Genomic DNA, 24,282 nt, shown 5'->3' on the forward strand with positions numbered 1-24,282 from the left:
TTCTGCTCTTGCTTAGAGGGTCCAGGGCTTTGGGAAGGGTATCCAGCCCCTTCCCCAGCCTGGGGGTGATGGGAAGCAGGTGCAGGGCTACCTTTGGAGGCCTCCAGAGGGAGAGTGCAGCGGGGGGAATGTTCTGGGCAGCAGCATCTCTGCAGGTTCCCTCAGGCTGCCCAAAATCTCGAGTGACCCAGGGCTGAGGGGGCAGATGCAGCAGCTCCCTGCCCTCCCTCCCTCCCTCCCACAGTGACAGCTCCTGTGACTTCCAGTGCCTTTCCAAAACCTGTTGTGGGACATTGCCTTCCCAAATGTGTAGGGAATAAACATTCAGGGAGGGAACACACCTATTTGTGTCCTTGCTTTCTGTGAAGGCTTTTCTCCTTTCCCTTTGTCTGAATCAACAGAGAAATTACAGCTGGGAGCAATGACCAGGAACAGAAGAGAACTGGGCAGTCAGTCCGTGCCGTGCTCCAAAAAGATGGAATTTACACCACGGCATTCCAGCTTGTCAGGTCTGAGCTGTCAACAAAACTCCCCAAGGGAGCAGGGAGGGATTATCCAGACCTCTGAATTCCCAGGACAATCACTGGCTTTCCCCCTCCTCCACAGCTGCATGCAAGAGATGCAGAGGAGGAAAAAAACCCGGAGTTTTGAATAGATAAGGCTGGAGACAGGATTCTCTGCATGTTTACATGCTACAACATGAAATTAATTTACTTGACACTGCGGTGTCTCAGGAGTCAGTATCAATTTTTATAGCTTACATGAAAATAAATCTTTCTCTCTCCTTACAGCACAATGAGTTTACTGTATGTACATTCTGTTTATATACACCAACCTTTAAGAACAAGAACACACTGGTAATGGACAAACAGGGTCTTTCTGGCTTTACAGAGGGCTGAGGGAAGGGGTTTGGCAGTCCATGGAAAAGCAGGATGTGGCTCCACACCGGTCCCTGGCGATGCCTGCACGGGTCAGGGCTGAGTCCGTGTTGCAGTGACAAAGCCCTCTCAGTTTGGGACACCACGGAGCACACGGTGAGCAGGGATGAGAAAAACGTGCTGTCCTTACACCGCTGGATGCAGGGATGCTCCAGGAAAACACAAACCAGACCCTGCCTCCTGTGCCACGGGCAGGCAGAAATCGCGCTCCGCCTGCTGAGCTGGCTCGGCTGCCCTCCTCCTTTTCTTCCTCCTCCTCCTCCTCTCCTCCTGCTTCCTCCCCAGGGCAGGCGCCTCCTGCCTGGCTCAGGGCCTGCAGTTCCCCTGGACAACAAAATCAAACTTCTCCAGGTGCCCAGGGCTGCGAATACTTTTCAAAGGGGGGGGTTTATCACAACGCCGCCGTCTCGCTGCCAGCTCTGGAGCCCCTCAGTTGATCTCTCCCTCCGTGAACTCCTCCTTGATGGACTGTTTGCGGGATTTGCAGTCCGGGAGGTCGAAGCCGAAGTCGGCCCAGTCGTCGGCCGCGCCGCGGTTGGGGATGGTGATGGTGTGGCGCACGCGGAAATGCACGGCCTCCATCACCCGCTGCCGCTGCATCTCGCCCGAGCTGCCGATGGAGATGGAGGCGTTGCTGCTGGAGCGGATCAGCTGCTGCGCCCCGTAGTCGTGGCTCTGCTTGAGCTCCTGCAGGCCCCGCCAGATGATCATGCGGTACTGCTCCGGGATCTTCAGTGCTCCGAGATCCTGCGAGGACAACACCGGCAGAGATGCGACTGCGCCAGCAGCAGAGAGCCCTGGACCCACCCAGCTCACGCTTTCGGGGGGACGCGTGGGCACGATGCCCGGCGGAGCGGGGCTGGACCTCCCACCATGGCCGTGGGTGCATCATCCCCTGGGTTGTTTCTCATTTCTAACCCAGTTACTCAACCGCAGCTTTGCAGGTTGGAGAATTCTGTTGTTGTTTTGGGAGGGGTTCACATCAGACTGATGTGGCAATCAGTTTGGCGTGACTCCTCATTTCAGAACCTACTGTTGTCTTGGTTTTACAAACCAGGGCTTCTCTAACCTGCCCAAGTGAGTGAGATTGAAAGTGTGATAACTTAAAAATGTTCTTTCTTCCCCGTTTTGCTCCTTCCCTCAGGTTCACGGGTCTCAAGGGAGGGGAGGAAGGGATCATTGCCCTTGAACACAGGTCGCAGAGCAGCGTGGGGAGCATCCTTGTGCCCGTGCACTTGGGATGGCCTCTGCTCCGATCCTCACCTGGGAGGCTGGAGCAGCACCAGCCTCGAGCACTCGGGTGGGTGACCTCAGGCTGGGGACGTGTGCCAGCACACACAGCAGCACAGGGGGGAGCTGCCAGGGATCCATGTTAATGCCAACACAGAGACTCAGGGGAGCGTTAACTGGAGCAGACAGCGAGTATGCAATTAGTAGCTACGAACGCCGACTCAGACACACAGCTCTGCCCTGACACAAGTTTTGGCCATTCCTAAACGTTTCCTTGGACAGCTGACAGACGGTCATGGAGTTAGTTCAGCAAATGGTCCAAAACCAGGCTCAGGTTACACAACTGGCCCCAGCCACCAGTGACAAATCATCATCTCTCCCGTGGGATGTTGTAGCTGCCAGGTAGAGACACTGCTACACCTGCCTGGGGCTAAACGGGGTCAAAACAGGGTTGGGCAGGAGCTCTGTCTCAGCCAAAACACCAACTCCGAGATTTACAGGGTTTTCCACGGCTCAAAGGATTCAGGATTATTTTTTGTTTTCCTTTTTCTTGCTCTCCTGATGGGCTGGGGAAGCCCCAGCTCTGCTGCTGCCCCTGGTACCAGCAGCACAGTGTGGCAGCAGCAGAGGCTGATGCTCTGGGCACACACAGGTGTTTCCAGCATCCCCTCCATGCTTTTTCTGACAGCTTTTGCCTGACCTGGGCTATTTCATTCCGGACTTCCCTTAATAAAAATGCCCTGGGCTCAACTCCCTTGTTTCAGTCTCTCTAAAGATTAGCAGGGGAAGAGGTGAGACCACATTAAACCTCCCTGAAGTGCAGTGGGGTGTCCCTGCTGCCTCCGTGGGATTTGGGGTGTTCCACTGAGCACCTCAGCAGTGTTCTCTGTGTTAGGTGGAAAATTTCCCTGAGCTCTGGCCTGGGGATCTTTGCTCTCTCTTGTTTCTGAGAGTCTGGAGGAAGCAGCTGAGCCTGGCTGTGGTTTTTTGGGACTGGTTGTGATTTTTACCAAGGCCTGAGCTAAAGCTACCTCCAAAGAACCATCAAGGGGGCAGGAATGACAGGCATCAATCCCGGGAAGACATGTTCTCTGTGAGGGGTTGGGGCACAGGTTTTGGGTTTGCTTTTCAGACCAACAGCTGCTGGAAACAAGTGGTAAGAACAGATCTCCCCAAAGCATTTACCTCTATGGATAGGTTCTGCAGGTGGTAAATATTCTGTAACCCTTGTGAGGTGAAATAGTCGATGCAGTTTGGACACCCCAATCCTGTTAAAAAACTGCAGAGAAAGTTTGGAAAATAAAGTGGCATTAAGTTCTCATGAACAACAGCTGTGTCCCATCTCTGTGGGATGGACCATGTCACGTGGGGGACGTGGAGAGCTCCATGGGTGGGACCTCCACTGCCACTAAGGTCAAAGCAAAGTGTGGGGTTCTGTCTATTCCTAAAACTACAGGTGTTTTTCTCCTGATTGTCCAAGATTTTGACTCAGGAACTCATATAATATGAGGGAGCTCAAGCTACTGGGGAGGGGGATCAGGGCAAGCCCTGGACTCTGCCCTGTGGGGATGCTGACCCCAGGTCTGTCAAAACATCCGTGGTCTTTCTAAAGGCCAAAACATAAAAAAACCTGCAGAGCTGTTAATGCATTTCTGATTGAAATAAGCCACATGGATCCATTTCCAGGTGCTGCTGGCAGGGGGAAGGGGAAGCTCATAAAGCTACATGCCATTGAACACGTAGGACAAGACCTTCTTTCGGATGTGCCTAATTTCTCATTGATCAGGGCTGGATTCCCAGGGAGGTGTACGAGGGCAGTGGGGGTTTCTGCCTGGTCGGTAGCTGGGCTTTGGTGGCTGAGGTGAGAGGAACAGCAGTGATTTCTCAGTTGGGGCCAGTGGCCAGTTGCCAGACAGATGGGAAGGTTAGAGCGAGGGACACAGCAAGGAACAGAGGACAAGACAGACAGGACACCGGGAGCCCTCCCTACCTGACGAGGCTGGGGTCGGCGTTGTAGGGTGGCGGGGGCGTGCAGTGCGACCCCGACACCATGGACTGGGATGAGTGGCCCCCGTTCATTTCTCCGTTGGTCTGCATGGGGTGGCTGTTCAGCATTCCAGGCCCTGGGCAGTGGCACGAAATGCACCGGTTAGACACCACCCAGACCCGATAACGCCCACCCCTGGGCAGGGAGAGCCCTGTGCCCGGCCTGGTGACACCTACCCATGGGGCCCAGGCTGGGTGCAGAACTGGAGCCGTGCTGGGCAGGCTGCCCCACCAGCTGGTTCACAGAGGGCAGCTTGTTGATTCCTCCGCCGTGGACTTTATTCATGGGGGAAAGGACGGGGCCGTAGGAGGAAGGCGTCTGCAGCTGGCTCCTGTTTGGGGAGGGGATGCACTGGTCAGACTGGGGGGGAGTGGGATGGAGCTGCCCTCCAGCCCATCAGGCCTCCCTGCCAAGGGTGCCCTGTAGGGGTCTCAGGGCTGTGAGGGTCTCAGGGCTGTGATGGTCTCAGGGCTGTGAGGGTCTCAGGGCTGTGAGGGTCCCAGGGCTGTGAAGGTCTCAGGGCTGTGAGGGTCTCAGGGCTGTGAGGGTCTCAGGGCTGTGAGGGTCTCAGGGCTGTGAAGGTCTCAGGGCTGTGAGGGTCTCAGGGCTGTGAGGGTCTCAGGGCTGTGGCAGGACTCACTGTCTCTGCAGGAGCTGCTGCTGCTGCTGCCGGTAGGAATCCACCAGCTGCTGCGGGACCAGCTCCACCAGCTCCAGGCTCTCCTTTATCTTCATCAGGATCTCAAAGTTCTCCCGGCCTCGCACCTGGAGGAGGGAACAAGACCAGGACTTTTGCTTTATTCCCGTCCCATCTGGCCAATTCCTCATGCCCCCATTTTCCCACCCAGACGGTCACTGTGCCCAGGGACTGTTGGGGATGCTGGAAACCCTTGGACATGTGCATCCATGGATGTTTTTGACCCTGTTCCCAAGGTCCCTGCTGCCCTGCAGGAGCCTGAGCAGCCCCCAGCCTGCCCGACATCCCCTCCCCATGGTGCTTCTGGCAGAGGGGACGCTGCCACCGCTGCCCCAGGCCGATTTCTGACCCCGTTGCAGCTCACCCACACTTACAGGCACGTAGTACATCTCCTCCTCCCCGTGCCTCCGTTTCTTGACGCCGGTGCCCAGCGCCGGGATGCCCTGGGGGCTCTGCTTGAAGGCTGCAAAGGAGAGGGGAGGAGAGTTGGTGGAGTCGCGGGAGACAGGACACGGCAGGGAGCACCTCAAGCTGTGCAGGATGCTAAAGCCATTCTCTTGGGGCCTGGCACGGGAGCGTCCCTTAGCTACTGTCAATAATGGGTAAATCTATCTGGCCATGAGAGCCACGCACAGGCATCTCTGGGCTCTGCGGGGAGAGGGGCGGGGTCCGACCGAAGAGATTTAGTGGAGAAAGGTCAAAGCATCATCCCTGAGTGTAGATTTGAGCCCAAACTTCTGTAGCTCAGGGATTTCGGGTGCCCTGAGCCCCCCACCCCCTGTCAGGGGACTCACTGCGCTTGTTGGCGTTGCCGTTCTTGGCCGTGCTCTCGTTCAGGGCTTGCTGCTCTCGGAAATGATCCTCGTCGGCTTTGCGGTCCCTGCCGGGACAGGCACAGATCCGCCCCTCGAAGGATCTCCTGCCCAGGACCTGGCCGCTGGGAGAACAGCGCAGTCAGTGACCTTCGGGAAGGGCATTGGGACTCCGAGCAGCGACCCTCGGGGAGCAGCCGAGCCCCTCAGCAGCTGGCTCCTGGGGAAGAGGAGCTCCGGGGGCAGAGGAGGGCTCCAGCTGCTGCGCTGGGTCCCTGGTCCCTCCTTTTCCAAGCTGGCAGAGGGGAGCGAGCATTCCTGTGCGAGGAGCTGGGGCTGCCCCATGCAGGGGAGGGGTCCTTCCCCAGCCCTCCCGCCGTGGGACGGGTGCCCGGCCCCGCGCCCACAGCCACTCACTCTCTCGTCTCCAGGGTGATGATGATGAGGATGGGCCTCCTGTTCATCCCTCCCACGCAGCTGCTGTTGCACATGAAGTTGTACAGGATGGTGGTGAACTCGGTCCCCACCTGCCCGGGAGGGGAGAGCAGGGGCTGAGCGGGGAGTGTGAGGGGAGGCAGGCTGGGATCCCCGGGGAGTGAGGAAGAGGAGGGGAGGCAGGCTGGGATCCCCGGGGAGTGAGGAAGAGGAGGGGAGGCAGGCTGGGATCCCCGGGGAGTGAGAAAGAGGAGGGGAGGCAGGCTGGGATCCCCGGGGAGTGAGGAAGAGGAGGGGAGGCAGGCTGGGATCCCCGGGGAGTGAGGAAGAGGAGGGGAGGCAGGCTGGGATCCCCGGGGAGTGAGGAAGAGGAGGGGAGGCAGGCTGGGATCCCCGGGGAGTGAGGAAGAGGAGGGGAGGCAGGCTGGGATCCCCGGGGAGTGAGGAAGAGGAGGGGAGGCAGGCTGGGACCCCCCAGGATGAAGAATCAGGGCTGGACCCTCTGGCACAGGGCTTTGGCAGGATGAGCAGGGGAACACTGGGGACGGTGTGGGGTTGGTCCCAGCTGGAAAGAGGCGACTGTACAAGAGCTGTGGGGGCAGAACTGCAGGGGATATAGCGTTACACCCCACTTCCCAAGAGCAGGCTGCCCTGGGATTCTTCACAGGGCTGGGAGATGCAGTGCTGCCACCAGTGCCAGGGGCGAGCACAGAGGGTCTGAGATGTGCCAGGGCAAGGGGGACATGGGGCTGAGCAGCCCAATGCAGGGTGGCAGGGGCTGGTCCTTGTCCCCGCCGCGAGCAGCCGGGTACCTGCGGGGGCTCGTAGGGCACCATCACGCTCTGCCGCCCCGTCACCGGGTCATCCACGTACTGGGACAGGTTGTTGCCTTCCACCCGGATGAGGTGGCTGGCAGGGGCGGACTGGCCTGCAAGGAAAACCTCCAGTCAGAGCCAAGGCTGCCCAGGGCGCTCATCCCGTGCCCACGAGGGCTGTGACACGCTGTGACACGAGGGACACGCTGCCCCCAGGCCCTGGGGACAGCTCGGGGCTCTCACCGTCATTGAAGTCGCGGCCGAGCTCGTGGTTGGGGCAGCGTTTCACCACCTCGGTGACGTGCTCCGCCTTCTTGTAGACGGGCATGGCCCGGATGATGGTGCCAGGGGGAGGAGAGGTGGACACCTTGATCTGGATGGGGCACGTCTTGGCGATCTGACAGTAGAGCTTCTTCAGCAGCGGGGAGTACTGGAAAAGGGGAGACATCCCTCGGGTGAGCCTCACTGGTGGGCAGGAGGGTGCTCCCCTGGCCAACCTCGGCTTCCTCCGCTGCTCTGGGCTTCCTTCTGTTCCCTTTCCCCTGGGAATGTTGAGATCTGTCCACTTCACCCACACTGTGTGTGTTTCCACATAAAGCAGATACAGACGCCTCTTGGGGCAGGGAAGGGTGTGCCAGGTGGGCAAGGGCTCTGACAGAGCAGGGCCCCACTGCACTGAGACAGAGGGAATCTCACTGAAAATCAGCAAAACCCTCGTTTGTGCATCACTCAGCCCGTTTTGGAAACATTCCCCAGTCTGTCCTCACACACGGCTCCCGACCAAGGGAGCACCGAGGGCACACACCACAGCCTGAGGAAATCGTGCTTGATGCCACTGGCAGTGTCACAGCTGATTAGGCAGGGGTTTAGTTCTGACACAGATGGGTTTATCCTGACTCAATCCTTTGCAGCAGCAGTGCTTCATGGAGGGGACGGGGTAGGCACATGATAGGGACAACTGCCGGGGCTGGCTGTGGGACGAGGATGCTCTGTGGCAGCTGGAGGCAGTGCCAACAATCACTCCTGTGCAGAAAATGGTTTGTGGCCACCAAATTCCTCCCCGTGAGGGCACAGTGGGGTTTACTCAGTGGCAAACTTCTCTCACAAGACCCTTGGATGGGGGAAGCTCTGGGATCTGCAGCGTGTGCCCCTCCAGAGCAGGGCTGGGGAAGGAGAGCCTGTCCTTCACCTTCCAGGAACTGCCCAGCTGTGGGGATGTGCAATTCCCTTGCACCTCAGCCGTGCCATGCTGTTTTCCATCTCGCAAGGAATGTGTTTGCTCTACACCAGCCCACCCCTGTGCTCGGAGCAGCCCGTCCCTGCATGGCAGGGCATGTTCCCGCTCCAGGTATTTTATCTCATCCCCACAACACAGCGCCCGGTGCCAAAAAAATACCACCGTGCAGAGCGTTTGTGGGGATGTTAAAGCTTGTCCTGAGCCATCCAAATACAGGTGTGCCGAGGGGAGGCTCTGCTCTCCCCGTGCCGGGTGGTTTGGGCAGCTGGGGCTGCCCAAAACGGGGGCTCAGCACAGGGCTGGAGGGTGCTCAGGGGCTGACAGCGATGGCTCAGTCCCCACTTTTCCTGGCCATGAGCATGTCCCCGTGCAGCTGTGGATCAGGCAGGAAGGATTTGCATCTCCCAGTCCTGCTGCCCTGGTTGAGCAAGGTGCTCCCAACCACCAGGACTGGGACAGGGCAAACAAGAGAAACCGTTTCCAGGTTTGTCTCATTTAGGTGGTTTCTGTGGAAGGTCTGAGAAGACATGAAGGGCAGAGGCTACACCAGGGCAAACAGCAGCAGCTCCTGCAGCTCCTCCTGCACTGGACTGGTGGTGGCCAGCAGCAGGTCCCAGCTCCTGGAGGCTCAGGGGGGTGTCCTGGGTGTCCCAGGATCAGAACCTGCTCAGTGCTGGGGGAGCAGGAGGATGCTGTGGTCACTGGAGGGTGCTGACTGAGAGGTGTAACATGCACTTGAACCCGACATCAAGAATGAATCCTTATTTTTGTAGGCACTTGGACTCGCCCAGCAACAGAGGATGCTTGGAATCCCATTGAAATCTCCAAATTTTGCACTCATACCAGATGATGCTGACCACACCCTGACTCCATGGCCAGGTTACCTTCCTGAGTGTGATCCTGCATCCCCAGCAGGGATTCTCAGGGATCAGGCCTGAGCTGGAAACGTGGGCTCCACTCACAGTGTGGTGACTCTGCTCTGCCTGGCCGGAAACTCCCGTGTGGCTACAGCCCACGGAGCTCACTTGCCCACCACGGTGGGGTTTAACACCCTCGTTTAGAGGAGCCACCGTGGCAAAACAAGGGTTATTTGGAGGGGTCTCTTCCTTGCCAGGTGTTAAAATACTGACAACTCCTGTCAAAGGATCTTTTCATGTAGACATTCCCGGGCAGCCCTCAACATGCCTGGGAACTATAACTGCTCTGGAAGAGCAGAGGTGCATTATGGCAAGTTCTTTGGTAACAAATTCTCTCATTATACCATGTTATGACATGGATAAATCTCTGTTAAATAGCAGAGTGATGCCCTGCAGGGGGAAGGCGGCCGCTCCGTGCAGACTTGCCTCCGCTGATAACCTTATCGTGTCCCAACAGCTCCGGGATCGCCTTCAAAGATCCCTCCACAATAACAAACTATTCTTTTAAGGAACTCCCTGCTGATAATTCTGGGCAAGAAAAGTCCAGGCTGTGCCCTGGGCGGCCACGCTCCTGATCCCTCTCTGTGTGGAGCCGTCCTGTGCTGCGTCTCAGGGCTCAGCGCTCCGGGTCCTGCAGACCCAGGCTGCTCACGGCCACCAGCACAACCAGCACCGTGTTTTTTGGGATCCCAGCGGGTTCTGCATCCCCAGCTGTGCTGCATCCCCGGCTTGGCAATGCACTTTCTCTGTACAGACAGCAAAGCCTGAGCTGAGCAGTGTCCCTGGGCAGGCACCTCTCTCCTCCATTACCTGTGTTTGATAATTTTCTGCCCCATGCACATCTCTGCCGGGCTGTGCTGCATCACCTGAGGTCCTGGTGCCTCTCAGCACACAGCACCCTGCAGGGACCACAGGCACCACGTGCTCCTCGAGTGTGACGTGAGGCAGTGGCAGAGCAGAACCCAGAGATCAAAATGCCGGGATTTAATCACAGACCAGTGCTGCCACTTTGCTCTTTCAGCACTCTGTGTGCCACGGCTGCGTTCCTGCCACCTGCACCGGGGGAACCTCGCTCTGCTCACCCACACCCTTCCCATTCTGCAGCATTTGGACAAACTGACCTCTCAGGACGTGTGGCAGCTGGGTCACAGCCAAAGCTCAGGTCACTTGAGCTGTGGCCATCTTGCTGCTGGGCATAGGAACAACATTTTGGGGCACCTGAGCCCCTTCCTGGGTACATTCTGCCCTGGGCATCTCCTGCCTGTGTCTCCACACCCTGCTCTGCCCTGGGGACCGCTGGTGTCCGTCCCCACGGTTACAGTGGGACTCAGGTCACCTCTGTTCCTGACAAACATTTGGAGTGTCTGTTACTGGGTGCTACCACGTGTTTGAGGAACACAAATGGTTTCTGCGGCTTGTGGGTGCTGGGTTGCTTGAAGCAGCAGAGAGCAGCAGCAGCACTGACAGTCTCCCCTGGAGCCAATGGAAACACACACCACCTCTGCTCCTCTGGGATTTCCTGCAGCTTTCAGTGTCACCCTCAACTTCTGGGCTGACACTCTGATGCCAGCTCTGTCTCTGGCCCTTCCCTGCTATTGCTGTCTGTCCAGAGCACTAGGAATAAGCCAAAAAACCAGAAAAGCCAAATTATTTAACTCCGAGCAGCCTCTCAGCTCTAAGCTCTGTTTCCCCAAGAGCTTGGTACCACAAAGGCTCTTTGGAAGCGTTTGAAGCTTTTTGGGTGAGATGAGATCACGCTGTGCCGCTGCCTGCACCACAGGACATAAACCAGTCACCCCACGCCGCCACCGGCCACTGCGAGGCTGCACCACGGTTATCCTGGTGCTGCCGCCCCAAGGAAACGTTCTGGACACCACAAGATTCCACTGGGTGAATGCCTCACAATGGATGCGGTGCTGACATGGAACCTCAGCACCCACCACTGCCCATCCTGAGAGAGGAGCAGGACATGGCTGCAGAGGCCACCGCTGCTCAGCCCCAGGGCTGCCTCCCCACGCAGGAAATGAGCGGGGAGAGGTGCTTTTCCCCGCGGATGCTGACAGCCTCACACAAGAAATAACCTGAATCCTCTTGCCTGGTAAAGTCCATCTCACCCGGCCTGGGCAGCAGAACCGCTAGGAGGATGTGTCCCAACAGATTTGGAGCTGATAAAATCTTATTTATCTTCAACTGTTGACACCGAAGCGTCTAGACTTGCCTGTTGGGAAAGGCGCAGCCAAGGCCTCCTTTCCCTCTAGAAGGAAATGATTTGCTCAACAATTGCTTTTTCCACAAATCCTCCCCCCGCCTCCTCCCTACCAGCCACCTCCTCCTCCTCCTCTTCTCCTACATTCCAGGCTCCTCATTAGCTTTACTCAAGACGTGTCCAGGACTGCAGTCAATGGATCCCCAATAAAGCCACTGGCCTGGCAAGGGAGAGAGAAGAAAAGCGCTGCCTCCGGCTGCTAATTTCCTTGCACTCCCCGGCAAGCAGCTGCGGAGCTGCATCCTGGGACAGGTTGGGGCAGATCGCAGCCGAGAGGTGATAATAACGTGTCTGTCATCTTCCCCAGACATGTAGCATCTTGCAAACCGCAAATACCGTTAACCGGCTCGGACGAATCTGTTACGACAGATCCTGGAAGACGTGCCGGCGGCGCTGCTAATTTTTTTTTTTTTTTTTTTTTTTTTCCCACCGTGGGTTTTTTTTTTAATAACTTTTTTTTTTTTTTTTTTTAAATCACCGGCCTGTAAACTCCTCCCTGAGCTGGAAATTCCCCCCCCGAGCGGCCTTGTTGGTCATTTACTACGAGCCAGGTTTGAGTATGAGCGGGGCCTGACAGGAGAGGGGAGTGTCCGGCCTGAGGTACCTGTCCAGCACACAGGTGGGTGAGCAGAGGGGACACTGCCCTGGGGGTGGCTGTAAGAGGTACCCAGGCACCCTGTGCCTCCAGTCCCTGCACCGCAGCGGTGATGGATCAGGGTGACGGCCACAAGGGATGCCCCAAAATCCATCTCCCCATGTCCCCAGTCCCTGCACCACAATAATGATGGGTTGGGGTGATGGTCACAAGGGATGTCCCAACACCCACACCCCTGTGCCTGTGGTCCCAACACCATGGCAGTGATGCCTTGGGGTGACACGAAGCCAGCACCGGCTGTGTCCAGGACAGGGGGTCTCAAGGCACTCAGCAGAGCCCCCTGACCACTCCAGCCATCATCAGCTGCAGGGGACCTCCATCCCCCAGCCCTACAAACCACTGAGGTCTTGGGGCCCCACAGCAGAGCAGCATGGGGAGCCCCACTGTGTTCTTCTGCCTTAATTAGCATGCCATTACTACTAATTAAAATTCCTTGGTTCACCCCCAAAGGACTCCCCTCCCTGCCTTTCCCAGTGAGCACATCCTTAAAATAACTTCCAGCTGGGCTCTCTCTCCCTCACTGCTGATCCATCGCTGGCAATCTCGGGGTTTAATCTTTCCTTGTAGGTCTGACTCCCTCTGCGTGGTGGATGCTCAGATCCCCTGACCAAGCCAGCCCGGAGCTCCCTCCCACCCAAAAAAGGAAGCCACAAATCCAGCACGGAGGTTACCTCACCCTGCTGAGGATGCAGGGAGCAGGCTGGGAGGAGAGGGAAGGGAAGACGAGGCTGAGTTGGCCTTGGGAATTGCTGCTGGATGGAAATGCGAAAACCAGCACAGCAAGAGAGGGATTTAGGGGGAAGCCACTGGCCCTGGAGCATCCCAGGAGGGCTGAGCCATGCAGGAGGGGCTGCTCCTCTGCTCTCTCTCAGCCACTGGAGTGGGCACGGGCACCCCAGCATCCTTTCCCCCTTCCATGCACTGGAGATCAGGGCTCCCAACCCTCTCCCACCTCTCCTGCCAGGGAGCTTTGCCTTCCCGATGGAGCAGCACTGCCAGGAAGCCATTCCCTTGACCTGTGCATACCAGACACGTTCGAGATAGTGGAGCTGATAGCGGGATCGTGTTGGAACATCACACACCGAATTCCTTTGCCTTTTTTCTTAATTCCATTGTGTCTGGAGCTCCTGGAGCCTCATCCACACCCTGAGAGAGCTGGTGGAAAGCCTCCAGTGGGTTGGCTTCGATGGGCTCTGGAGCAGGCTGGTGCTGAGGTTGCTTTCCTGCTTCTGGCGCTCCAAAACATCCACGCTCATCTGCACAGCTGTGTGCAGCCCAAACCACTCTCCAGGCCATGGCTGTTGGACAGCAACCTCCCGGGGATACGGGAAGGTGCCAGAGAGTTTGCAGAGGGGGTTCTTGGTACAGTGATGCCCCTGAAGAATCTTCCCTCCTCTTCATACCTGCCTCTACCCCAAAAAGCCACGGACAGCGACCAGCAAGAGACAACCCAATCACTCCCATCCTCCTCATTCCATCAGGACCAGAGAGAGCATTTCAGCTCCCCAGTGCCGCTGCTCCAGCTGCAAGATCCATCGAGCAAACGGAACCAGTTCCACGCTGCCATCTCCACTGGGATTCAGGCTGGGTTGCTGTGCTGGACAGCCATCCACCGCAGCAGCAGCAGCTCGGCTCAGCCGTGGATCTGTCCAGCCTTTCCCTCGCAGGCTGTTTGCTCCCCGAAACAGCAACAAAACCCCGGGTGCGGTTCAACCCCTCCGCGCCTGTGTCAGAGACGCCCCTGCCTTTCCTGCTCTGGGCTTTGTCCATCTCCCCCCGGCTCCAGGGGCTCCGTGTGAGCCCAGGCAGCTCCCCAGCGCCGTGGGCTCGATCCCCCCTTTGCAGCCCGGCCGCGGGAGGCCAAAGACCCCATTAACGCCTCCGCAGCTCCGGCACACGCGACAGCGTCCGGGCGGGGAGGGAGCACCGCTCCTCCGCCAACCCGACTCGAGAAAAATCCTAATTATCCACCAGTTACCAGCTGGCTGGCGTGGCGAGGGGCTGCGGCCGCAGCGTGTCCGGGCAGCTCCGGGCAGCGGAGCGCCGGTGGCCCCGGCGGGCGGGCAGGATGCCGGCGTGCCCCGTCTTGCCGCGCCGCAGCTCCCGGTCCTGCCGGAGTGAGGCTTCCAAGCCGCAGGGAAAACCTTATTTTGGGCATCTGGCCGTTGGTGTCTGCGATAAGAAGGCCATTAAAAATGAAAAGGGAGGTGGCAGCGGCGTGGAGGGTTTCCCGCAGCACGGGCCGGCGCGGCTGCTTCTGTCCAGAGGGGGTGGTGATGCTCGGGGCTCAGCCCGGGGGTCGCCCAGTGTCACCCGCAGCTGGCCAGAGCCCCTCTGCGAGGGCAGAGCTGGGTAATGTCGGTCCCAAGGCTTCACCCTTCTCCATTCACCTCTTTTCTAAAATTAGAAAATCGGCATTTTGAAGCAAGAGAGAGCAGCTGATGATGTTCTGGTCCCATTGACCACGCTGCTACCCTCAGACCCCTTCCTCCTCTTTCTCCTGCATTAAGTCAAGGGTATCTGCTATAGCACATCTTATCTCTGGAGAGATATGCAGACTCCTCATTTGAATCCTTCAGGAGTTGGGAGAATCCACCACATTCCTGGGTAAATTGTTCCTATGGTTAATTATCCTCACTGCTAAAAAAAAAAAAAAATATTCCTCCTCGTTTCTAGTCTGAATTTGCCTGGCTTCAGCATCCAAGTGCTGGATCTCATTATGTCTTTTGCTATTAGATTAAAGAGCTGGCTGCTATCAGGAGCCATCCCCTGGGCACACCACGATCGAGCCCCCTTGCTCTTCTTGGGGGGGAACTTCCATGCAGAACGTTTCTCTGGTATTGCTCTACAAGGTGTTTGTTCCAAATTGTTCATCTTCTTCACACCTCCCTCCCAGGCCATGTCAGGTTTGTCAACAGAGGGTTTGAAGTGTGGACAGGAGCACTGAGGTGTGGGCAGGGCCTGGGGACACTTTGATCCCCTACCCGGGTGACACTGATTTGCCCAGCCCTTGAGGCTTGCAGAGCCAGCACTTGTCCAGCACTTGAGGGACCAGCTCACCTGGTTCTCAGGAGTCTCCTCTCCTAAGTGAGGGAGAAGGGGTCCAGAGGGATTCAAGTAAAAACCCTTCAGAACCAGGAGGCCATCGGGCCATACGCTTCCATCAACCAAATCTCGTGATTCTATCAAAAAATGATGCCAAATCTTTTGATAAGGTGACGCACACAAACCATTTGTTTTGGCCTTGCCTGCTCACCAGCTGTCCTTTCCTCCGTGGCCAGATCCTCCATGATTCAACCCCAGATTGCAAGAGACCTTCAGCCGAGACTCCTCCCAATACAGCTCCAAAACGCTGCCCGGCGCGTTGGCTCTGCCAAGCTTGTGGTCAGCGCTTGGTGGAAATGCATCAACCACCCTGGCACAAATCACTGGGTGCAGCAAAGCTCAGCGTATCCAAAAGCCACGAGGCTTCCCTGGGAGGAACAGGCTGGGTCGTTTCTTCCCAAGTGCTGCCCCGAAGCAGGCATGTCCTGCACAGCACCAGCATGGTCGGTGCTGCTGTGCTTGGTGTCACCATCACCGCGCTGTCGGATGTCCCTGTCTGTCCCCAGCCCCATTGACCTGGCATTTGCCTTCCCATTCCCCAGTGCCTGCATTTCCCAATGGCTTTTCCTTGTCTTTTGGGCATGTTCTCAGCTCCTGTGGAGGCTCACGGTGTCCCCACTCAGTGTCAGCTCACTGACAGCACAGAACACATTTGTTTTGCTGAGCTCCTTTCCCTGTCAAACCAGGACGAACTCTCGTGTGTGGCAGCGGCACTGCAGAGCTCACGGTGAGTGGGAGGAAGGCACCGACCTCATCCTCCAGCACCGACCATGCCTGTGACAGCCCCAGCCAGGAGGACACCAGGAGGACACGGGGTGACACCAGCTGTCGCTGCAGCAGGACCATTCCTCATGTTGGCACCCTGGCAAGCCGGACACGCTGCACCTGCCTTGGCAATCCTGCAGGAATCTCTGCTTCAAATGAAACGTCCCCTGTGCTCTCCAGGGTGCCAGATGCTGCCAAGCCACTGCTGCTCTCCACGAGGCTCAGCTCCAGTGCAGGTGAGCACTGGCCCTGCAGCCAGCCTGCTCTGGGGGCTGCAGCCACCCCAGCACGGTGGCTCAGAGGGCCACACTCCTCTGACTGCCTTCCCCAGTGCTAAAGCCACTTCAGGCGTTCAAATCCTCACTCCGGACCCTTCCCAGGACCCCTCCTTGCAGCCGTGGCTCCCAGCCCCAGCTGGTGGCTGCATCCTCCACAGATTCTCCCAGCCTCCCCTGGAATGAGCGCGGGCAGCGCTCCTGGGTCCAGCTGCTCCCGCAGGGCTGGGAGGGCACCGTGTGGCACTGCCTGCCCTGATCCCCCACAGAGGCTTGGGAAAAAAACAGCCATCTCCTCCTGTCCCGGTGAGCTGAGCTCCTGGCGGGACACAGCTACAGGAGAACAGTCAGCACAGGGTGGTGAGAGGCAGTCTGAGCTCCTTTGGTCAGAACTGTGGAAAGATCCCAGAGGAATGGGATGGCTTTCGGGAGGGGAGCCCTGCTGCGCTGTGTCTGCTCCACCCCAAAGCCACCCCACAGCACTCCTAGCTGGGGACAGTGGCAAATGAGCACGGGACGCGTTCTGGCTGCCGTCCCTGCGTGCCGGGACAAGACACCCTGCAGTGCCTTGTTTCAGTTTCCGTTCGGCCGCTTTAGGGGCACGGGAATGCCTCCCTTCGCTGTGCGGGTCCTGTGCAGCTTTTCCTGTGACTGACAGGAGTTACCCCAGCAGGGTTACAGGAGCGGGCTGGAATCGCACCCTGCCCGAGAACCTCCGGGTTATTCAGTTCCTAACGAATCTGCATCATCCATGAGCAACACCCCGCAAGGAAAGACAGCGGAAAGTGTGGAGACTTTGCCACCCCTGCGAGGGCGTGTAAGCACGGCGCTGTCCCCAGTGCCCACTCCGTGTGAAGCAGCAGCCGCCGGCCGCGGGGAAGCTGCGGGACTGCACCAGCCGGGAGCTCGGCTGCCTTCAAACGCCCGATCGCTGCTGTTTTCCCACCCCACGCACCCATCGCCTTCCGCAGGACACAGCCCCAGCGCTGCGGCCGCTGCCGGAGCCTGTCCCCACCCGCATCCTCCCCAGGACGACCGGGAGCCTCCCGCCCGGGGTGTCTCTGCACGGCAGCATCCGAGGATGCTTTGTGTCTCCCGCGGGCAGGCAGGACTGTCTTGGCAATTAAACACGTCACCTTCCGCAAACAAAGGTCATTACCACACCCGGGGCTTAAACATCCCTGGGCTGCTCTGCCCGGGCCATGACAATGTCAAACCGCAGCCGCGGAGGAAACTCTGCTGCTCCTGCGGGGTGTCAGCGCTCCCATCCCAACCTTCCTGCTCTGCCAGAGCTTCCCGGAGGAGCAAACCCGCCCGGCCCCAGCGTGGTGAGCTGCTCTGCCGGGAGCTGCAGCGGTACCCGCTGCGGGATCGCCACTTGTGGCACCGGCCACCAGCGCTGGTTCTCCTTGAAAACGCTGCGCTGAGCCTGCGAATTCAGGACCTTTTGCCACAAAAAGCAAAGCGGTCCCCGTGCGCTCTGCCCGGCCCCCGGGTCCCTGCTCACAGAACTCTCCCGGTGCCGGGCAGCAGGAGGGAGGACGGAGCAGCCGTGGAGCAAAGCTGCAGCCGTGGAGCAAAGCTGCAGCCGTGGAGCAAAGCTGCATCCCGGCTCCCGAGCGGACAGCAGGAGCACACAGCCATCCCTCTGTGCAACAAACCCTACTGCGCTTCAAAACCTGCTCTGTTATTTGCTGTGACTTGTAGGGATTGAGTTACTCCTCTAAAGCGGGATGGAGAAGGACCGTAAATGACAAGCAAGGCGTTTACAGCACAGCTGGGAACACACGAGCAAAGGTCCCAATCGCCCACGGCCTCGTCCCTGACAGCACCCGCTGGCAAAATACGCCGGGAAGCACCGTGAGAACAAGGCAGGTACTGCCCCAGGACATTTCATCTCGGAGGACATTCACCCACAATTTAGAGAATTGGGACGAGAGAAGTGACATCCCAGCCGCTGTGCTTCACAGCCCTTCGGGAGAAACCCCCCAAAAGCAAGCACCGATGTTTCCAGCACTCTTCTCTCCCACCTGTGCCGGTGGAATCCCCATCAGTGGTGGCCACATCCCGCAGCTGCCCCTGCGAGCCTCCCCACCGCCGCGGGTGCTGGCGGCGAGGACGCGCTCGGCGGCGCTGAGCATCTCCCCGGCCGAGGTAGAAGAACGCAACTCACCGTCCAGGTGGCGGACTTGGCGGTGCTGGATTGCTGGAAGGTCACCTCGAAGTGGTGGGGGCCGGGGTAGTCGGTGTTGGAGGGGATGACGGGTGCCGGGGACATGGCGTCGAAGGTAGAGCTGGGCTGCGAGTAGGGAGAATGCGTTGGGACATTGGAGGTGTGCTCGGAGCTGTAGGGGCTGGTGGAGGCTGCTCTGCTGCCGATGCTCTGATCCATGCTGTTGTTCAGCAAATTGAACTGGGACTGGAGGAAGGGAAAAAGGGGAGGAGGGAAAAAAAAAAAGAAAACACCAGCCAGTTTAGAGACAGGGAAACCTCAGGCACCTTTCTCGAGGGCTGGGGTGTCCTGTTACAGCCTCCTTAAAGGGCCAGCGTGCGGGAGGGGAGCCAAAAGAGCTGGTCCGGGTGGCTCGGGTTTTCCGACAGGTCACCACTTGTGCGAGGGATGAGCTCCGTGTGCTTAAATCACCTCCCCTCGAGCTGCTCCATCCTCGCTGGAGGCAGCGAGGTGCCACAATCCCGGATTTCCAGCGCACCTGCCTCGGGAAAGCCACGCTTCTGACAGTGGGGAGAAGGCAGGGATGCTGTGGGGCTCGCTCTGGTGTGGGAGATGTCCCGCCCTGACAGCCCTGTCCTGCACGCAGGGCTCTGCTCCCCGCTGTCCCTTCCAACAGCCAGAGTGTCACAGCTCGTTGGGATGCCCTGGCGGGGTGAGCAGCAGTCCCTGGCGATGACATCGCTCCATTGGGACAGGATACAGGCAGCCGTCGTGTTTTCCAACCTCTTTTCTGACCTGTCCCTGATGTGTTCACCGGTCATGGACACACACCCACGCACCACTCCTGGGCGTGCTTCCCTGAGCCCCGAGCAGTGGTTTGTAGCTGGTTTCCCAGCGGGATGTTTGCTCCCAGTGCCTGATGCAGCTCTAATTTGGGGAAAACCTCAAACCTACAAAGCACGCGGCTGCGATGCGGATCACTGCAGGAAAGTCACAGGGCAGATGGACCCACTTAGGCAGGTCCTGGCTCTTACCCCTGACCCTTTGGACCAAATCATGACTTTTTACAATTTTTTCCTTATTCCTCTTCTGACCAATTACTGTCAAAGTCTTCCAATAGGAGCTGGCAGCTCCTTTACCCACAGGCACAGCCCAAGCACAGCGACATTCCCAAGAGCCGTGTGGCTAAAGCGACCTTAGTATTTCATTAGAAAATCAGACTCAAATGCAACTGTTTCTCAGAGCAAGTGGGATGGTTTTTCCCCCCAGAAATCTGCAATTCCCGAGTTGCTCGGGGGTTGCTGTCAGCCTGCAGCCCCAGAGGCGGTGGCAGTGCTGGTGACCACGCGCAGTGTCCGGTGCATTGCCGTGTGTCATCCCAGCTCCCTGCACTGGAGCAGGGACACAGCCACCCTCAACTGCCCTCACGCCTGGCAGGGACTGTCCCTGTCCCCAGCACCCACTGGGACAGCTGTGGGGAGCCAAGAGCTGTGGGAGCAGCCATGGGCACAGCCAGCAGGCTCAGCCTTCTCCGAAGGGCTGCGAGGCTCACGGCTCAGGAATCAGGAGACGTGTTTTGACTTGGGATCCCAACCTCACCCAACCCTCTTCAATGTGGAATGGTTTAAAGGCAATCATCCTTCTCCAGGGAAGTTCTCCTGTTGCCTGCATCTCTCACAAGGTCGTTGGAGCCTGTGACTAACTGGAGGAATGCTGAACAAGATCTGGCTTGCTTTTATGCATCCAGCCATTTTCTCCCTTAAAATATGTGCCTAAATCCCTCTATTCCTCCTCTCCGCTCTATAAATAGCCCAGCCTAAGACAAGCCAAGCTTTCCTTAATCCAGGCTTCACCTGGAGAAAAACTTAGGAAAAAACTCTGGCAAAGCAGGCACGTTAGGAAAGCTCTTGCCATGCAACAGGGAAATGCAGCCGCTGCAGGGACTGCAGCCAGGGCAGAGCCGGTGAGGTGGCACAGGCAAAGCTGAGGGATCAACCAGGAGAAGAGCAGCAAGGGAAAAGGGATTGCTGCTGGACAGGGCTGCTCAAAGCCCAGCTGACCCAGGAGTGTCAGGACGGAGCTGTTTTGCTCCCATGCTGAGAGCACCGTTCACGGCTGCAGCCCGTGGCTGTAAATGTGCAGGTGAGTGTGGATCCACCACAGAACGGAGCGTCCCGAGCTCTGTATGGGAGAAAATCTTCCCTCAGGAAGAATGGTGAGATATGAGACCCAGGGCATCACCTCTACCAGCCAGGCTGGGCTGCCTTGGCACAAAGGAAGCGGCAGCATCCCGAGTGCCCAGACTTTGGGAATCTGCTGGCAGAGAGACCCAGAGTCAGGTGTGCCGGCAAAACGACACACTTGCTGTTCAAAATTGATGGAATTGTGGAAACATTCCCCTAAAAGAAGAATTGAAGGCAGGAGTGTTTGTGTGTAAATATGTACACACACACACACAGGGATAATTATTCACACAACTGCAGCAACGACCTCCCTCGGAACAGCCCCAACAATGGGACACATGGGCTTGGTACCAACACATTTAAGATAAAAACCAGGAGTGAAGCGATTTCCTTCTATCTCCGACCCTCTCTCTGCCTGTGCTGGACCGTTCTGAATTCCAGGGACAGATACAAAACCCTTTTACCTAAGGAAACAAGCTCAGTGCTGGAGGACAGGGCTGGGAGTATATTACCTGCAGCACAGGTATTACTACACTCACCCTGCCCTCCCAAGGATTTCCACCAGGGAGAGGAAGCCTGCCTGGGGAGGCAGGAATACGCTGTGAGCTCGGCTGAGGAGGTTCCCAGTGGATGAAAAAGTGGCGCTGGTGGTGTCCAGCACCTCCAGGTGTTCCTTGGACGGATGCTCTGGCTGACACCAGGTGAGGGACCCTGCACCCCTGGCACCTGAGCTTTAAATCACACTTGGGGCTTTGCAAGCACCAGATGAGGCAAAGCAAGAGGAGCAGCGACCGACTGCCGAGGCTGCAGCATCCTGCACCAACAGGGCTGGACCACCCCAGGTCCTCTGTGCAGCAGCAGGACAGGGCCAGGCGTGCACTGGGACAACCCCCGGAGCACCCAGAGCCAGAGCAGGTGCCCCAGAAGTGGAGGATAATTCTAAGAAGAGAGCATCAAAGCAAACCCCATCCCTAGCAAGCAGCACCTACCGTGGTGTAATGCTGCATCGGGTCGCTGATGTAGAGCATTTTAGTTGTCTCGGGGTTCACGGAGCGCGGGGAAGCCTCCTGCCACGGGAGTCATGGGGTCGGGGAGGCGGCCGGGGTGGGGCGGCGGGTGGGAGGAAGGAGAGCGGGAGCGGGGCCGGGCGGGCAGCGCCAGGGATGCTGCGCTGGCCACCCGTGTGCCGCCGTCTGTTGGCTTTTTTGCTTTTTTCATCTCCCTTAGTTCTGTCAACTCGCTGCATCCAACAACAAAACGGGGCCCACCCCTTCTGTCCCTCATGACTATTCATTAAAGCACGGGGCAGGCCCCAGCTTGCCCAGTGATGGACTGGGCGATACCAACCATTGCCACCGCAGGGAGAGCAGGGGTCCAGCTCCACCACCAACCCTGCCCGGATCCCGCTCCCAAAAGCTTCTTCCACGGGTTTGGAGACCTGCTGGGCTGGCAGCTGTCACCAGCACGCCGAGGTGCCCACTGGCCAGGCAGTGACTGTGCGAGAGCTCCGTGTCTGGGAGATAAGGAGCGATCTCCATCTGGGTGGGCTGAGGATGGGTGGGTGGATGGATGGATGGATGGATGGATGGATGGATGGATGGATAGATGGACAGATATCCAGAAGGGTAGACAGGAATAGTTAGGGATAGATGCCTGACAGAGCATTGGAATGACCTGCTCACCACCACCGAGCATCGGCACAACTCTGGGACCAATGTGTGCCAAGAGCAGAGGGAATCAGCGCGGACCGAGCCGTCCCTCCACAGCCTCTCCCCTCCCTCCCCTTTCCCTCAGGCCGCTGGCATCTCGTTACCAGAGCACTTCTTGTGCACCCCAGGCTGCTCCGGCCCTGCCGGGCTCGGCTTTGCTTACGGCGGGGGCGAGGGGAAAGGCGAGGGCTCGCTCAGCGAGGGGCACAGCCGCAATTAGCAGCGCTCTGCCCGGCTCCTGCCCGCTGTGAAAGGCCGGCGAAGGGAGGGAAAACGAGCGGAAAGAGAGGGAAAAGAGGCTGGGAGAGGGGGAGACAAGCTGTCGGCGAGGGAAACGGCGGCTTTCTGGAGGGAAACAGCGGCTCTCGGCTGGGAGATGCAGCCCAGAGCCGGGGCAGCCGCAGGGATGCTCCCGGGCGCCACCGGACGCGCACAAAGCGGGATGTCTCGCACGCCCGCGATGCTTTTCCAAGACTTTGTGTCAGACAGAAGCAAAGGTTTCTCACAGGAAGGGCAGCAGCACGGACCTGGGGCTGCGGTGGGAGCAGAGCTGCGAGCCCCTGCCGCTGTTCTGCCTCCGCAGCAGCTCCCAAATGGCTTTTACTCCACACCAGGAGCGAATGACATTCTGCTGCTGTCCTGGTACTCCCCTAGAGCTCCGAGCCGCTGCTGCCTGCACTGACGTTATCTAACAATGAATAGCCACGGTTTTACTGACCCTCGTGCCGTTGATTGCACTGGTGCAGACCCTGCAAACACCAGCGAACCAGCAAACACCTCAATGCCTCCCCCAGAGCCCCCAGCCCAGCCCTGCAGGGAAGTCGAGTGTGTGCCTGGCTCAGGTCCCCACCGCTGCTGCCTGAACACACTCACCATCACCGAGTCGGGGATGTCTCTCATCTGGAACACGTCCATCGTCACCTCTGTGCGGTTGGAGACCCCATTGCTGCCGCTGGGGTTGGCTGGAGGGAGGTCGAAGTAGGTGCTGTCAGGCTCCCTGAGGAGAAGGCGAGGGCACAGTCATCTCCCCAGCCCTCCAATGCAGCCTGTGCCACACCACCCCCCCCAGCCACTCGCAGCCCCCTCAAACCTTGTCCCTTTCCCAAATTCTTCCTCCAGCCTCTGCTTTTATTTCCAAATGGCAGAGCAGGTTTTACCTGGCAGGTAAAGCAAGCAGAGATAGAGGAAATTTTGCATCCACCCAGCTACTCCAGCACACCTGTCACCTTGGGATGTCTTTACATGAGAGGACCAAGGGAGGAAGAAGATTAAACGAAGCACAGTCCTTCTCCCTTGATTAGAGCATGAGGCCCAAAGGCCAGACTTGCAAATATCCTGGTGGGGCTGGAAGATGTTTAATTTTGGAATTAAGGGTCCCAGCTTGAGGGGAGCTCTGCTCTGGCCCTGACACTGTCCCCGTGCTGCCTTGGAGCACTGCAGCCAGGAAGGGGCTACCCATGAGACAGACAGGGCCATGTTGTTTGGAACATGGAATGTGCTGAGCAGAGAGTCTGAAACCAGAGAGCAAAATCTGCCAGGTGGCAAAGGCATCCGTGGAAAGCAGAGGATGAAAAAGGAAATTTGTCTTTGGCAAAGGAAAGGAAATTCGTCTTTGGCAAAGAGCCGCTGTTGTCCCCAAACACCCCCATAGGGAACAATCACACCCCACTTACAGCGTGCTCCAGAGGTGCTCGAACGTGGTGCCTTCATCAGCTGGGGATGACTGGGACATCTTCACAGTGGGGGAGTCCGACAGGGGATAAATCACTCTGGGGGCAAAGGGAAACAGCAGGGTTAGCTCTGCCAGCGTGCTGTGCCGTGCTGTGCCGTGCTGTGCTGTGCCATGCTGTGCTGTGCTGTGCCGTGCTGTGCCGTGCTGTGCTGTGCTGTGCTGTGCTGTGCTGTGCTGTGCCATGCTGTGCTGTGCTGTGCCATGCTGTGCCATCTCACTCCAGCAAAGCAGCTGTCCAAGGGCAGGAATCTCTCAATCCCAACTCCCTCCCAGCAGCACAGCGGGGACCAG

General features: G+C 58.1%; 1 protein-coding gene across 6 annotated transcripts; it reads right to left on the minus strand.

The window, feature by feature from the left end:
* Positions 1–1,343: 1,343 nt before the first annotated feature.
* Positions 1,344–23,163, minus strand: TP73 (tumor protein p73). Of its 6 annotated transcripts, none has more exons than XM_040084693.1 (12): positions 23,133–23,163; positions 18,368–18,613; positions 7,218–7,404; positions 6,972–7,087; positions 6,142–6,251; positions 5,707–5,849; positions 5,287–5,375; positions 4,856–4,980; positions 4,392–4,546; positions 4,159–4,291; positions 3,354–3,447; positions 1,344–1,685 (listed from the first exon to the last, which is right to left on the minus strand). In XM_040084693.1, exons 1-12 carry the CDS (start codon positions 23,157–23,159, stop codon positions 1,368–1,370), a joined length of 1,743 nt encoding a protein of 580 aa, XP_039940627.1. In that variant the 5' UTR covers positions 23,160–23,163; the 3' UTR covers positions 1,344–1,367. The 6 variants fall into 6 exon arrangements, with proteins under 6 accessions (XP_039940627.1, XP_039940628.1, XP_039940633.1 ...); XM_040084694.2 differs by lacking the exon at positions 23,133–23,163 and adding an exon at positions 21,540–21,578; XM_040084699.2 differs by lacking the exons at positions 4,159–4,291; positions 4,392–4,546.
* Positions 23,164–24,282: the final 1,119 nt, after the last annotated feature.

This window comes from Hirundo rustica, chromosome 22, assembly GCF_015227805.2.
Source record: "Hirundo rustica isolate bHirRus1 chromosome 22, bHirRus1.pri.v3, whole genome shotgun sequence".
NCBI classification, from domain to species: domain Eukaryota; kingdom Metazoa; phylum Chordata; class Aves; order Passeriformes; family Hirundinidae; genus Hirundo; species Hirundo rustica.

Coding starts and splice junctions, on each gene's coding strand:
- TP73 (XM_040084694.2), bottom strand. CDS start 21,578: ATGCTCTACATCAGCGACCCGATGCAGCATTACACCACG. Junction 4,292..4,391: donor ACCCAGCCTGGGCCCCATGG/GTAGGTGTCACC, acceptor GCCACTGCCCAG/GGCCTGGAATGCTGAACAGC. Junction 3,448..4,158: donor GCCGACCCCAGCCTCGTCAG/GTAGGGAGGGCT, acceptor CTTTCTCTGCAG/TTTTTTAACAGGATTGGGGT.